We start from the raw sequence: 15,578 nt of genomic DNA, 5'->3' as shown, positions 1-15,578 counted from the left end.
CATATTAATTATCTTCAGCCCTTACTCTCTCTGTACCGTAAGTTTATAAATATATGTTTACTCATTTTTCCTACCACTATGGTCAACTTTGAAGTTTTGGCCAATCTCATACAAAATCTACATGTTTATGTAGGTATAAGACATACTTTGAATATACGAGAATCCATAATTCTTTTTCAAAAATTCGTTTGAAAACTAATTAAAGTAAAATTGCGATAAAATTAAGAACTAAATAATAAAAATTTAAGTAAATAACAAAAATGTGAGCACGCAACTCATTTTAAAATATATTTTGTTGAATACGGTAGTTATTTATTCTGCACGCAAAGTTACAAATAATAATATGAAACACTTCAGGATTATTTATAATAATCTGTTTTATCAAATGAACTATTAATGCAGAATATCTTAAAGGCTAAAGCTGCTTAATTCTTTTGTATTATTATAAATATTTATAAAATGTTTATGTTTATTGCTGTACCTAAGTGTTGAACCTTCATTTGTTTACAATTGTTTTCATAAATGCGTCTAATAGTCCAGTCATTTAAGCTTTAAAAAAAGGTGTTTTTAGGAATTAGATCGGAAAGTTTTGAAACTTAACAGAAAATTTTCTTGTGGGTTCCTGATTAACCACAAAAAAGTTGCAATCGCTCAGAGGTCCGGAAGTGTCCGCCATCTTGAATTGAATGAGCAATTTTTCAGGGTTTTTAAATTATTTTTAAAAATGTTCATTTTATCACAAAAATACTTCTACATAAAAATACTACTGACAAAATTTACAACAAATATGTATACTTATACATTTTTGTAGCTTAAATAGGTAAAATGTTAAATCCATCCACGCGTTGTGATATTTGATGTTGCGCGCGTTAATAGTTTATAATCTTATTATAGGTGCTGCGCTGTGCGGCGCGCGGCGTAGCTAATAGTTACGCGTCAGACTAAATTGTAAAGTAGAAAACGTAAAAACTAAAAACGCCAATGCAAATAAAATTCATAAATAAACAAACATAGCAGTGATATAATTGTCATAAGTAATAGCGGAAAATATACGACAGTTTATTTTAAATCGGTCGGAAATCAGATACTTAATAAAAATTGGTATTAAAAAGATATTTAGTAAATAAAGTAAATCAATGAAAATAATGTTGTTGTCGCAAGATTTAAGAAATTTTAGAAAAATAAATGTCAAAATATTTGACCCAGCTAACGAATATAATACTGGAACCGACGTTGGTCCAATATTTTTCTGACAGAATTTACTGAATTATTTGATGGTTATTGTAGACAAAATTGGTCGCCCGCGACCCTATATTATATTCAACACTGTACTCTACCTATCATACGGAACCGGCTGCAGCAAAAGTGAATATAGATAACCAGAATTATAATAGTCCAATTCTCACGAATGCCATTGGTTCTCTTTCTCCTTTTTTTTTATCCGTGTATCATATGACACAAATTTTTAAGTAATATACTTAAGTGTTAGGTAGTTATAGTCAAATATTACTTATTATTAATATAACTAATTGTGTTCTTTGATTATATTTTGCCATTCCACATTAACAACCTCATTCAATAATTCCAGAATCGTACCGTATGATTTTTACAGAAGCACATTATACACAATATTTCTGATGTATTAGAATTTACTAAGAGTTAATAGATGAATTTAAAAATTAGTTATGTCGTTTAACAAATTTGTCTGTATTTTACGCAGTTTAAATGGGCAAGTCCTGCTTCGATATACCTTAACACACCGTCGTGCAGTAATTATTAATTTTTTTTTATTACTTAGCTCGCCCTACGACCGTAGAGCTGGATAATATTCTATTTATATTTCTTATATCAAGCTTGTTTCGCAATTAATTTAAGAATTTAGGCACTGTTTTCGATTCTAAATTAAATTTTTCTCCTCACATAGAGATGATTAAAAATAAAGCTGTGCATAATTTGGGCATCATTGAGCTTACTGGCTCGTTTATGGTTCTTATATTCCCTTGAAAATTGTATATTTCTTCCTTATTTGTTCTCATTTAGAATATTGTACTTTACGGAAGAAAAATTAAATTTTAAATTTTGAACAGCATTCTTAAATAAATTTATTTATACTGTTTTTTTTTTTATCATACGACAAAAACTCAAATAAAATTAATTAAACTTTAAATATTGGTAGGAGTACTGTCTGTCTGTACTAGGTTTTTTAAGTGAGAAACTGCACGTTTTTTTGAGATAGCCACTACTGACCTAGCCTAGCTTGCGCAAGACGAATTATCGAAAGTAGGTACTTTTGGTATTTTGGTAGGTATCAAAATGGAGACGTTTACATCTTTTATACAAAGTAATCCGAATCATGTTTGATGTTGAAATAATCGTTAGGTAAGTCTATTTGTTTGATTCATAATATTATTATAGACCAAGAAGGTGTAGATGAAGCGTTAATTTCACAAATGACCAAAAACTTAACAAATCCAAATCAAGACACAAACCAACACAACAAGACGTAATAATCGTTCAAAACTTCAAAACAGGATTCTTATATCATAAGAGACAAATTATTCAAAGAATATTTTAATAATATTGGTGCTGTCAGTTTTCAGGACAACAGACATAGGGAATACCTACATGTATTTAATAAATTATAATTTACCATACTAAGTTGTTTAAATTATTTACTTTTTACAAATTAAATATATATATCAAAATATAGTTCTATAATATCATATATAAAATGTATTATTATAGTATAATAAAAGTTACTATTGTTATATATATATAATATAGTACATACATACTTTTGAATCCCATTTCTGTTGATGTATCATTCCACAAATTTCTATCATGTCCCTGTTGTGGTAACATTTTGATTTAATGTTCCATAAAGGTTCTTTCCAAATACTAAATTTATTAATTTTCGCGGTCAACCATGTTGTAAGTGTCGTGTTATCGAGACGAATAACAAAATGAAAGTGACAAAAATATACTTCTAGACTCTAGAGTATCATAATGTTACACCTGCATGTATTTACGTTATTTTCATTTGTTTGTTTTTGTTTTTATTTTTGGAATAATAATATCGATTTGTCGGTATAACTAGTATAGGTACATATAACTTAAAAGTATAATAAGAAAGTAATAAATAAATAGTATACATTTAAATTATTATTTATTCAGTTGATTTGTGCAGAATAAACAAAACAATTTGTTTTCATCCGGCATCGGCCGTGAACGACCGAATATTTTATCGGATGTAATGTGCCTGGTACAATTTTAATTTCATACTTATATTTTTTTCGTCCGTATTCGATCATATTCTGTCGATGACGGGTCTAGTCTGACCTAACCTTAACTGCGCAGTTTAATGATAAAACTTTAAACATCTTTAGAAATTTATAATTATTCTTTTGTATTTTCAACCACTTTAAATCGTTCGATAACTATTTCTAAAGTACCAATAGTTATTTTTATAGATTATTAATAGTAATAGCACGAATATAAATTTGTATCAAAAATTAATAGTGATACACTGATACCTGGTTACCTGGATCTACCATTGATCCCCACGATAAAACGCCGTATGCGCCATGCGAATATAAGCCATCGTAATAATTTTATATGTGGTCAATAATATAAGTTCTTGGCCAAGATAGTCTGAAAAGATTGTATCCTTTAATACAATATATAAAATACTTAATTTTTGAAAATATCCACGGACATAATATTATACCTAGTTAAATTTTGAAACAAAGATAAGTAAGTACCACTTTGATATAGGTACATTAAGAGTCGAATATTGGTCACTATTATAGGTGTGTTTAATTTGAATTCAATAATATACCTATCATTGTATGCGATTTTTAACATTCTTTACGAATTTAAAAAAATTAAAATTCCAAATTTTACTTTCCAGAATTGTAACATAGGTATAGATTCTTATATTTCAGGTTTTATGCGCTCATATAGGATTAGTCATTACTATAATTTGGTATTTACTTACTATTTATTATCATAATTTTTTTTCAAAACAAATTGATTGCCACATGAACCCAATACTAATGCTCGATAGTCTTATGTTATTCATATTACAAATGCGAAAAATTTTACCTAGATGGTTGTTACTTATAACACCATAATAGTATAACACTCAAAACCTTCAAAATAGATTCGAATGAAAACCTACGTTAGGTTGATAAGTTTGTGTATGTCCTAAAGGCTAAAATAACATAATATAGAATGTGAACGTAGATCTACCTATTTCCAACATTTAATTTCACATTAATTTTATAATTTTACAATACTATCTTTTCGTTTGTAAGAAGTATAGATGGTTATTTTATTTTAACAAGTAAATATAATTATGATAATTTATTTGGCTTAAAAGAATTAAAAAAGGCAAATATCAAAAATAGGTTGATCAACTACAGATATTTATCTTTTATTTTTTATAAATTAGCAAAGACCATGATTATCTACACCAATTAACTTGCAAAATATTTCTACAAAGTAAAAATTAAGAAACATTTTATATATTTTACTTATAAACACAATCATCAGGATGATGAAAATTGAACAGTATTTTTTCAAATCATATTTATTAAAGTGTTGTTTTTCAACTGTTATTTAACTTTATAAATTGGTGAAATGAAATAAATTATTATTTTTTAAGCTAGTGATCAATGACTACCTCAATTGTTTAATTATTATTTTTGTGATCATGGCAGTACCAGTAAAATAGAATTCAAATAGAATTTGTCACAATTTTCATATTACGAAGCTTGGGCGATGAAAGTGGCCAGAAACCATGAAACTTTGAATCAATATTACTTATAATGCTTGATATAAATCAAACATTCGTGATTTGATATAATATTAATTAAAAAAATTATATATAGGTAAGTATATAACATTATAATTTCACACTAATGAATAATTGTTTTAAAAAAAAAATAGTGTATTTATGACAATAAAAAAGATAGATCAAAATAATTAAAAGATAACATATAATTACAAACAAAAGATAAATCTCTGAGCACAATTATTATAATTTTTGGTTTTCAAATAAACAAATATAATCAATTTTTATTCATTTTATAATTTAATAATTTTTGAAGGTTCTTGTATAATTGTAGTTAACTAAATAAATTATAAAGTTATATACAAAATAGAGATTCATAAATGAATAATTCTTGTTCCTAAAAATCAAGTATAGGTGTATAACTAAATAAATACATGATTGAGATTACATAAAATTTCAAAATCATTTTTATTTGCAACCTATTTACAATAGTTTTGGTTTTCCTAATTTAATTATTTGTACTCGCACTATAGAAAGTAAAAAAAAAAAAAAATGAAAATCACAGAAATTTATATTAACTGTATTTTTTAACTTATAATACTAAGTAATCAGTCTAGGAGAATGTAGTCCTTCAATAGATTTTTGTATTTGTGGCAAATGAGAACATCCCGATGGCCCCCAATCATGAAGTCCAGCTTGATTTGCCAATCTATGAGTCAATTTATGAGCAATTGAAAATCCTCCACTTCCTTCTAATTGAGTCAATACAATTATAACTTGTCTAAAAAAAAATTGTAGGAATAATTTTTAAATGAAAACAATCAACATGATAATATTGTTTCTTACCTATGCAGAGGTGGAACAGAGTCAGTAGTTTTGAGTAACCCTCTAGTCGACATGACATTATAACTTTCTTCACAATCACATTTTACATGTATCCAACGATTTGCATGACGATTTTCTACTACAACAACTAATCCAGCCCATCCTTTGGTCAAATAGTAAGCAGTCATTCCTTCTCGGCCCTATAATATTATTTGTTGTTATTACTATGGTTTATTTTATTATCTAATTAAAATAGATAAACTTACTTCATGTCTTTGTCCTTTTGCTAAGGTTAAATTAATAATTGTATCTGCCAAAACAAATGAGGGTGGTGATACTTGTTCTACCAATAATCGTTTAGAACTATGAATCGCCAAAACAAACTCGGGGTAAACTGAAGGATCTACCAAATCTACAAATATAATATAGGCACATACATAAGTATTACAAATCATACTAGGTTTATTTTATTTTTATGTCATGATAAGAGTGATTTACCAAAGATACTTTATTCAAATTTTGATGTTTTGTAAATTTTTTTTTTACATTTAAGACTACTGACTAGCAGCAGCTCGTATATAGTTTACAATAGGGGACATACAAATATTTTACTTTAACATAAAATGATTAGCATTTTTATATTTTAGTATTATACATACTCAGTAATTACTTACAAATTTAGATATCGTAAAAATCCAATAAGATCATTTTTTTACTTTATTTAATATATGCCATAGGACACTCCTTTAATTTGAAAATATGATCCTAATATACTTAAAAATTCCACAGATCAGAAACTGAATGCATTAGTAAAGGATAAAAAGAGGGGTTTTCATGTTTGGCTAATCACTTTATATACATTAGCATACTCCTATAATTATTAAAATTAAAATAACCTGTGTGCCAATGATTAAATGCCAAACAAACAACAACATAAACATCTGGTTCCAACATTTTGTGTGAGCTAACAAATCCACGAACTTGACGTTTACTATGTTCAACAAGACGACCAATGCATACAGGTTTTTCAGATGAAACTTCTCTACTCCTCATTACTGCTACACACAAATCAAGTTGACTTCTGTTACACTTTTCTGATTTCCTAATTACATTATATGTATAACAACATTAGTAAATATTTTTAATTTAAACAAAAATCAATTTACCTTTGTCCTTCTTGAAAAAGAGTAAATTCTGCTTCGGTTGGTTCCGAGACTGTGAGGACCACACAGGATAAGTGATCAGTTGAAGATAATGGTGGCAAATATCCCTTAAGTCTTACTTCGTTCCACATATTATTCCTTACTTTACATATATCAATACAATCAAAATACCTAAAATATAATCAATATATATTAATAATAATAAAAAAACAAAAACTATATATTATTTTTAATTATTACTTTAAAACATCATCATATGATATCCAAAATACTCCTTCACAACAGCCATCTGGCATCAACATTGCTTTTAATTTATCTGACCACATGTCAGAATCATCAGACCAATCACCATTCCACGAGAAATGTCCCCAAGGATTTCTTAATTTCAACAATCGATGATTATCAATATCTCGGACATCCAATACAGAATAGGCATGTCTTGGTCGTAGTCCTTTGTTTTGGTATGCGTCTTCATCAACTTTCATATTACCTCCTCCACAAGATGCTCCCATTAAGAAACCAGCCAGGCGAGAACTTAGTAACTGTGCCCATATCAAGTCACGATCTAGTTCATCTTCAGTTGGAACTGATGATGGTTGTAATGGTACACTTTCACAAGGTGCTCCAGTTAACGTAGCAAGTCCTTCAATTGCTCTACCAGAAACAAGTGCTTCATAGCAACCATGGAGTTTAGCTATTGCTTTTTCTATCAAGGGAACCCATAATTGTTTACGTTTTGCCTGTTGAATAATTGATTATTATTTCAATATACAAAAAAAGAAGGTATTGTACAAACCTGACTATATACTAAATTTCCCTTATGGTCACATGGTAATAAATCATCAACAAGAACTGTGGTCCATTTGCCATCTTTACAAAGTCGAACTTGGTATGCACCTTGTTGACAAAAATCTTTGGTAACCATAACATGTCTCACTAAGTCTTCACGTTCTGCCAAGACTGTTAAAGCGCTTAATAGCCAACAATTACCCAAAACACCTAAATTAATAGACATTAATCATTAATACTAGGTATACAAAATTATAATTTTAGTCTAACTAATATTTTCCAAGCTTCATAAATTTAACTTTTTTACTTTTTAAATAGTTTAAAAATAAGATAATATTCTAAAGTTATATATTATAATAATGTATTTTAATTTATATTTACCTTGAATTATATCTGAAGGTTTTGGTTTTCTAAATACAGTCCAGCATGATTCTTTATCTAATTCTGAACAGATAATTGATTCAGGTCGTAACCATTGTGTTACTCGACAGCTCTCATGTTTTTCTGTATAATATAAGGATTTGGCAGCTGGGGGGAAAAGAATCATCAACAAATTCTTGACTGTTCTGTAATATTAAATATAAACTTTTATAGTATTACAATTAATGCAGTTATATGATTATTTAATCATAAAAACTTTATCAGAAGTTTCTGACGATATGTAGTAGTTTAATATTTAAATTATATTGCATTGAGTATATAGGAATTACTTAGAAATAAAAAAAAAAAAATTTGAATTATCAAAACTCAAATGTATATAATCTTATTAATTTTCGCAAAACATTAATTAACATTAATAGAAATTAGAAATACATATTGTGTAATTTATTATCAAATCTTGATATTATAGGTATTAAGTACCTACATGTTAATTACTTTAATAATAAAAATTATTTTTATTTTATAACTAGTTTTTTATTGTTACTATTTTCGACTGATTCAGATAGACATGAAAATTCAATTATTAAATGTTATTGTGAATTGTTAAAAGCACAATACCTTTTATACAATAATTTAGAATAGTATATGATAAAAAAATTAATCTATTTACTTGGATACAAAATAGCACTATTTCATTCCATTTTTCTCGTGCTTCTTGCTCTTCAATTTTTCTTAAGTTTTCCATTAATTCACTTTGTTTTTTTGGATGATTTGATATTAATATAGAAGAATAATACTCTGGTTCAAGGTGTTTGTGACACATTACACACCTTTTAGCATTTGGCTCATTTTCAAAAGTACAAGTTGGACACTGACTAATTGAACGCCGTTTTTTATTTGCCCGTTTGTCTGTTTTACATGCTTTACATACTAGTGCTGATATTTTATTTTTCAATGTGCACTTATCACATGTCCAATACTCCCGTAATGTTCCATCGTCAGGGCAAAGACTTTTAGCTTTTGATCCACCACAAGCATTGCAAACTGTTGTATTAGGATCATTAAGTAGGGTACAGCGTCTACATGCCCATTTTTTCTTGGGTGGTGTGTAGCGTACACAATCACGCATCATTGTTATTGCATTCCAACCACATGATTCACAGGAGTCTGACCAAAATGGATTTAAAGTAAAAGAACATTTTTCACAAGTCCAATTACTGGTAGATTTTTTTTCAAAATCTACAACAAATTCATATTACATACTATTATAGATTAGAATAGATGATGTTTTTATTATATACTTACCGTTAGGCATATTAATAGTAATAGGGGCAATTTCATTTTTTCGGCTATCAGTTCTTCTAAACGAACCACAGTTTTGACATTGTTGAGTTGAACAGTTTCTAATTCTACAGGTATTACATAACCAAGAGTCACTTTCTGTTGTAAGTAGTGTTGAACTCTTTGATGGCCTAACGGACATATTCAAATCGTACTCAAATCCATTCCATGATTTACGCCGTTGTAAAACAACAGACTTAAATTGAAGTTTAACTACACATGGCTTATGGTCAATATTGGTTGGATCTCTGTCAATTTAAATAAAATATAAATTTGAGTTCATAAAATACAGTAATTCTCTTACGCATCATCAAGTCTTAAGGCTCCAGCAGCAATTTCTGCCTCAGCACACAGAATATCAGTGACATAAGGCGTAGGACATCCATGAATGGTCCTTGTTTTGAGTTGGTCCACTTTTTCCTTACACTCATAACTTCTATGTACATTACATCGAATACAAGTCAATCGATCTGTGGGATTTATCAGTGAACAAGAACTACAATGCCATTGAAGGACCGAAGCAATCGATCCCATGTCAACAACTGTAAAATAATAATAACAAAATAACAAAACAATTACACAGTTAATTGAATAATTAAATGTAATCAATTAGATGTCATATTTTAACTCACTATAAACATCACACTTAAATACATTTGTAGAACGACTTCGTTCTATGAATCGAAATTTTGAATAAAATTGTCTAGTTTCATTTTTTAAACTAGAAGAATAGTAGTCAGTAAAAAATAAATCATTATTTTTTGAAACTTAGCCATTATCAGAACAGCTGTTTATGGTGTTTATTTATTGATATTTGATGTTATCAAATGTGCGCGCGATTTATGCAGGGCAACCAAATTTCGAACACAGATTAACGTATACGTGTACAAACCCACCCCACACTACCAACAGTGACGGACATGCGAACGTTTTTCTCCCGCGCAATGTTTGTTTTACGTAATAAAACGTTTTAAAATGGAATGTTTAAACCTCTCATAATTTATTAATTACCTTTACACAATAGTCTACGCTAGGCCATCACAGCCACTGAATACTTACAAACATTAGTCGAAATAGTTATCAGTTCAGTATTATGCTTTAGTTAAAAAATATTACAGTATGTATTGAATATAGGTAATATTAAGTTAGGTTACGCCGCTGTTCGAGTAAAAACTAAAAAGAAAACAGATATTTAATCATATAGTATTATATTTTATCCTTCATGTTAACTTTAGAAGATAAATTGTATAGATTACGACAATATGTTGGCGTTCAAATATACAGTACAGTTACCTATCGAATGTCTTTTATTATTGTATATACCTACCTAATGAAGCCATATACTAATTATCTACATATTTCACGTTTCTCTTCGTTATTCGTATTGATTTCAATGCCATTAATGTTTAAATTCATAAATAACTATCAATTCATCTGTTATGCAGTAAAAAAACATTAAAAATGTTGGCCGTTACAAACGTATTAAAAGCATCGCTTCTTGTCACTTGTGTAGTATTAATATTGTTTTTTATTATGTCAATTAAGCAGTTTAATAGAGATCAAGAAAAATTTGAAAAATTCATTAAAAAGTACAATAAGAGTTACGTAAATGGAACAGAACATGGTATAAGATTCAAACAATTTAAGGTGAGATAGTATATTATAATAATTCGATATATGTGTATGTAACGATGTACCTATAAGTATTACCTACTTCAAAAGTTTTATACAATGTAACATATTGTTAAAATATAGTACCTGTACAAAAACAATCACTAAACATTCAATTTAATAAATCAATAGTGAGCTGATTACTAATAGTCCTTAAAATGTGTTTTTTTCATAGAATTTTAATAAATATCATTAAATTAACACATTTTGCATGTATAACCTTAAATAATATAAATAAATTACTGCTTTAACAGTTTAAACTAATATTAACACAATAATTTTTAATAAATATTAAAAAAAAATAAGTATACACAAAAACTAATTAGTATTGTTGTAATTGTTTACCTTAACTTTATATGAACGGTATAAGTACCTACAACCTACGTATTAAGGTTCAATATTATTTGATTATTATAAAGTATATGCTTACAATAATATTATACTTCAATTAAGAAAGTAGAGAATAGGAGACTATATTTCTAAAGAAAATATTTTAAAATAACTAAATTTTACATAAATACTTTTATAAAACTTACGCAACCTATTCATTGTCATTATAATTCTTTCAGGAATCGTTAAAAACTATTCAACTTCTGAGACAGAGTTGTAATGGATGTACCAACTACGGAATTACCGAATTCTCAGATTTATCTCCAGATGAATTTACTAAAATATACCTCAATTCAATCACATTAAGGACGCCACTTACGGGAACTTTTAGTATGGCAAGATCTAAGCGATCTATTACAACAGCAACCTTATCAAGTATTGACTGGTAAATAAAAATATAAAGTTTTTGATAATAGCAAATACCTACCTAATCTAGTTTATTTTTAAAATAAAATAATTTTTTAGGTTAAATTTGGAATCAATAATTTTAAACATCTTATTATTTATATAATTATAATTATTTATTTTTTATTTTTTGAACCATATTACATTTTATTATTTCAATTTATTTCACCGACAAAGTGTGATTTTAAACAAATATAACTAATTAGAATTTAAATTTAAATTTAAACGATTATTTGATAACTAAAACTATTCTGTAAAGAATTTACATAAAAATTATAGTAGATACAAATTTTAATTTACCTTATTAATTATAAAAATTTTTAAATTAAATGTTGACAATTATAAATTAACTATTCATTATCAGTAAAATATATTCTTCATAATTTAATATGACTTATACATAAAACCATGTATTACGATTTTTGAATTTTCTGAAAAACAGTAGGTACCTAGTTAATAATAACTGAATGAGAGTTCTCGGTATAATGATTTAGGGAGAGGGTCAAGGAGCAGATGCTCCGGGTGGCAATTATTTGAAGACGAAACTGCAAAAAAAATGTAGTTTTTTAATTATCAATTATTTTTAGTAAGTTTTATTAATTAATGAAAAATATACATAACTAACAGTGCAGGTTCCGTAGTAATAATATAGGTATTTGTCAATATATTGTGTAACTGTGCTCTGGTGCTCATCTTAACGACTTAGAAAAACCATAATTGACAGCATTTGAGTCTTGTACCAATACGTATTAGTATTTACATTCACATTCTTTTTTAATATACCAATACATTAAAACACATATACCCTGATACAAATAAATACATAAGATTCTGATCGATAATGTATTAATTTTACAATAATTTTTGTTTTTTTTCTGCTGTCATCTACTTTTGGGGTATTAAAAATATTTCAATTTTTAACTTGGGAAAGGGGAGATTTGGAAGACAATTGGATATAAGTGGTATTTTGGGAGGTCAAAAGCAAAAAAATTCCAGTATACTTTTTAAGACAACCAGAAAAGACAAAAAATATATATGGACAAATAAGTATTCATTTGCTGCATGTAGAGTAGAGATCGAATGGGGGCTACTGCAGTAAAGCTTATATTAAATTTGAATTCATATAATTCAATGATATACTATTGTAAACGAAAAATTATTCTGAGCGAAAACGATCTATCAGATTAGAATATTTAATATACAGTAAAATTTTTGTTGACAATTAGAAAAAAAATTTAAAAATAGTCGGAATAATTTATCATGTAGGTATAGAAAATGATAGTATCTGAGGTTGAAATACAAAAAAATAACAAAAATCATTTGAAATAAATGTTTATTTTACAGATCATGGATGCAATATTGTATAAATTTGAATATTTAAAAAAAATGTTTTTTGTATTAATCTTAGGGGTTTCAGTAGTTTTATTTCGCTGAATAATACCGAATTTTTTTACCAAAAATTAGAAATTCATAAAAAATAATCAATGATTCTAATTGCCTTTAAATAGCTCGATAATAGTCAAAATCGTACCATGTATAGAAAATAATAATATAAATCCTTTGTGAAAATATCAAGTATCTATATTTAGGTATATAGTGATGTTATACAATATTATGTATAATCGAACTAAAATTTAACTCATTCGTTATAATTTAGTATTTTCAATATGCAATGAAACACTCGACACTTAATAAAATATGTGTCTAAGCATACAAGTATTTATAAACAAATAGATTATTATATAAATATTGAAACAATTTTATTTATTATGATGGGGTAGAAACTAGAAAAGAAGATTAAGATTTTAAATTCTTACCTTAAGTGAAATATTCATTAACATAACAATATGCTCCTGGAATTATTGGCTAAATCACTCCATCAAGTCCCCTGTCAATCTTTATATCTATCAAACTCGTTGGTAATTTACATAATAAACAATATAGGTACTTAATCAATAATAAGTCGTATATATCATGTAATGTTAGATATGATAATTCTGTTAATTTATATTATCTATCTATAATTTAATATCTTTAAGACTGTATAAATTATGCCCGAATAACAATATAATTACTAAAATAATAATTTTGCTATAAATTTATTTTATTTTTATTTTTAAGGAGAGATAAAAACGTGGTAACTCCTGTTCGAAATCAAAAAAATTGTGGAGCGTGTTGGGCAATTAGCGTTATAGAATTGATTGAATCTGTTTATGCCATTAAAACAGGATCGTTACAAACATTTAGTGTACAAGAAGTGGGTAATTTAAATGATTGTTTTCTTTTTGGTCTAATTATCGATTTTATTGGTTTTTGTCAAAAAAATAATTTCGTAACAATAAAAATCTAATAGATTTTATGTTTATGTGTCTTATACTTTTTTAATTGTTCTGTAAAAATATTAACTAAATTTATTATATCACATTAGATGTTAGATTGTTCGGGAGGAATAAATCAAGGATGTACTGGTGGAAGTTCTGTATTTTTACTCTTGTGGTTAATGGAAAATAACATAACTGTATTTAGAGAAGAAAATTATCCAACTGTATACAAAGATCAAATGTGTACACTTGATAAGTGCGTTACTAAAATTAAATAAATAAACAATTTAAAAAATATATCAATGAAATGTATTTTATTGCAGAACTTTTGATAAAGGAGTCAAAGTAAAATCATTTTTAACACTCAAGTAAGCCATTATAATCTTATTATGTAACAATGTATAAAATTAATTTGACTAAATTAAATACATATTGCACCACGATATATAATTTATAAGATATGTGTAACGATTTAGTTTGATGGATCGTGAAGACCTATTGTTATCCTATTTATCAAAAAGTCCAGTTTCTGTAGCGCTTAATGCATTGCCGTGGCAGTTTTACGTCGGTGGTGTACTCAGCCAATGTGATAATAGTATGACTTCGTTAAATCATGCAGCAGAAATAATTGGGTACAAGCTTGGAGAAAACCCATATTATATTTTGAAAAATTCTTGGGGAACTAATTTTGGCAATGATGGATATATATATGTAGCTATTGGAAACAATGAATGCGGTGAGTAATTTTAAATATTATGTAGATTATATCCATAATAATACAGTTTATAGGAGTACATAATATATTGTGATACACTCTATTAAATAAAAACTATGGTGCTTAAAAATCTAAATTACTCACATGAGTTTGTATTATATAAATCATATATTTTAAATAGATGTTTTTAAAAAAATTTCCTGTGATAGAATCAATAGTATATACAATATACATACATTTTAATACTACTTAATACTATTTATAACTAACTGTTATAGATGCATATTTCATTTTATTACTTCAAAATAATTTTAAGTAAAAAAAATCGCATGTTTGACACATATTAACATGTTTTTTTCTAATTTCAATGCTATAAAATTTAAAAAATATACCCATTGTCACACTTAATTAATTATCAAAATTATTAAAAAATAGAAAATAGTTAAAAATTATATTTTTAATACTAATATACAATGTACTTATTTAATATTATAAAATATTGAAACATTTAAAAAATATTTTCAGGAATTGGATGGGAAGTTGATGTGGTTACAAACGTTGTGTCACTGTAATATCAGTTGTTATACAAATTACTATTGCGTGACAGTGTATTTTATTATAATTTTCTAAAATAATTAATCTAATTAAAATAAGTATCTGTTGAATAGTTTACATCATGGTCCACTAAATATATATTATACTGGATAATTTATTGCACCTTATTTTTAATAAATTCTAAATTGTTTTTATTTATTGTACGGTAATTTGATGTTTTATAATTA

The 15,578-nt window shown here is 26.8% G+C and overlaps 2 protein-coding genes across 2 annotated transcripts; one reads left to right on the top strand and one right to left on the bottom strand.

Moving 5' to 3' along the window:
* Positions 1–5,244: 5,244 nt before the first annotated feature.
* On the bottom strand, positions 5,245–10,084 carry LOC114121555 (calpain-D). Its single transcript, XM_027983964.2, is given in 13 exon segments — positions 5,245–5,576; positions 5,642–5,820; positions 5,887–6,032; positions 6,517–6,722; positions 6,787–6,954; positions 7,024–7,523; positions 7,580–7,782; positions 7,954–8,110; positions 8,112–8,138; positions 8,624–9,192; positions 9,259–9,542; positions 9,599–9,836; positions 9,927–10,084. Coding segments are annotated over 12 exon segments (2,850 nt in total). The 5' UTR covers positions 9,829–9,836; positions 9,927–10,084; the 3' UTR covers positions 5,245–5,395.
* Positions 10,085–10,704: 620 nt separating this feature from the next.
* On the top strand, positions 10,705–15,544 carry LOC114121556 (cathepsin O-like). Its single transcript, XM_027983965.2, has 7 exons — positions 10,705–10,941; positions 11,535–11,740; positions 13,882–14,017; positions 14,189–14,337; positions 14,405–14,449; positions 14,558–14,817; positions 15,322–15,544. Exons 1-7 carry the CDS (start codon positions 10,756–10,758, stop codon positions 15,366–15,368), a joined length of 1,029 nt encoding a protein of 342 aa, XP_027839766.2. The 5' UTR covers positions 10,705–10,755; the 3' UTR covers positions 15,369–15,544.
* Positions 15,545–15,578: the final 34 nt, after the last annotated feature.

Source organism: Aphis gossypii, chromosome 2 (genome assembly GCF_020184175.1).
Source record: "Aphis gossypii isolate Hap1 chromosome 2, ASM2018417v2, whole genome shotgun sequence".
Classification (NCBI taxonomy): Eukaryota; Metazoa; Arthropoda; class Insecta; order Hemiptera; family Aphididae; genus Aphis; species Aphis gossypii.
This window is presented reverse-complemented; position numbering and strand designations above follow the sequence as displayed.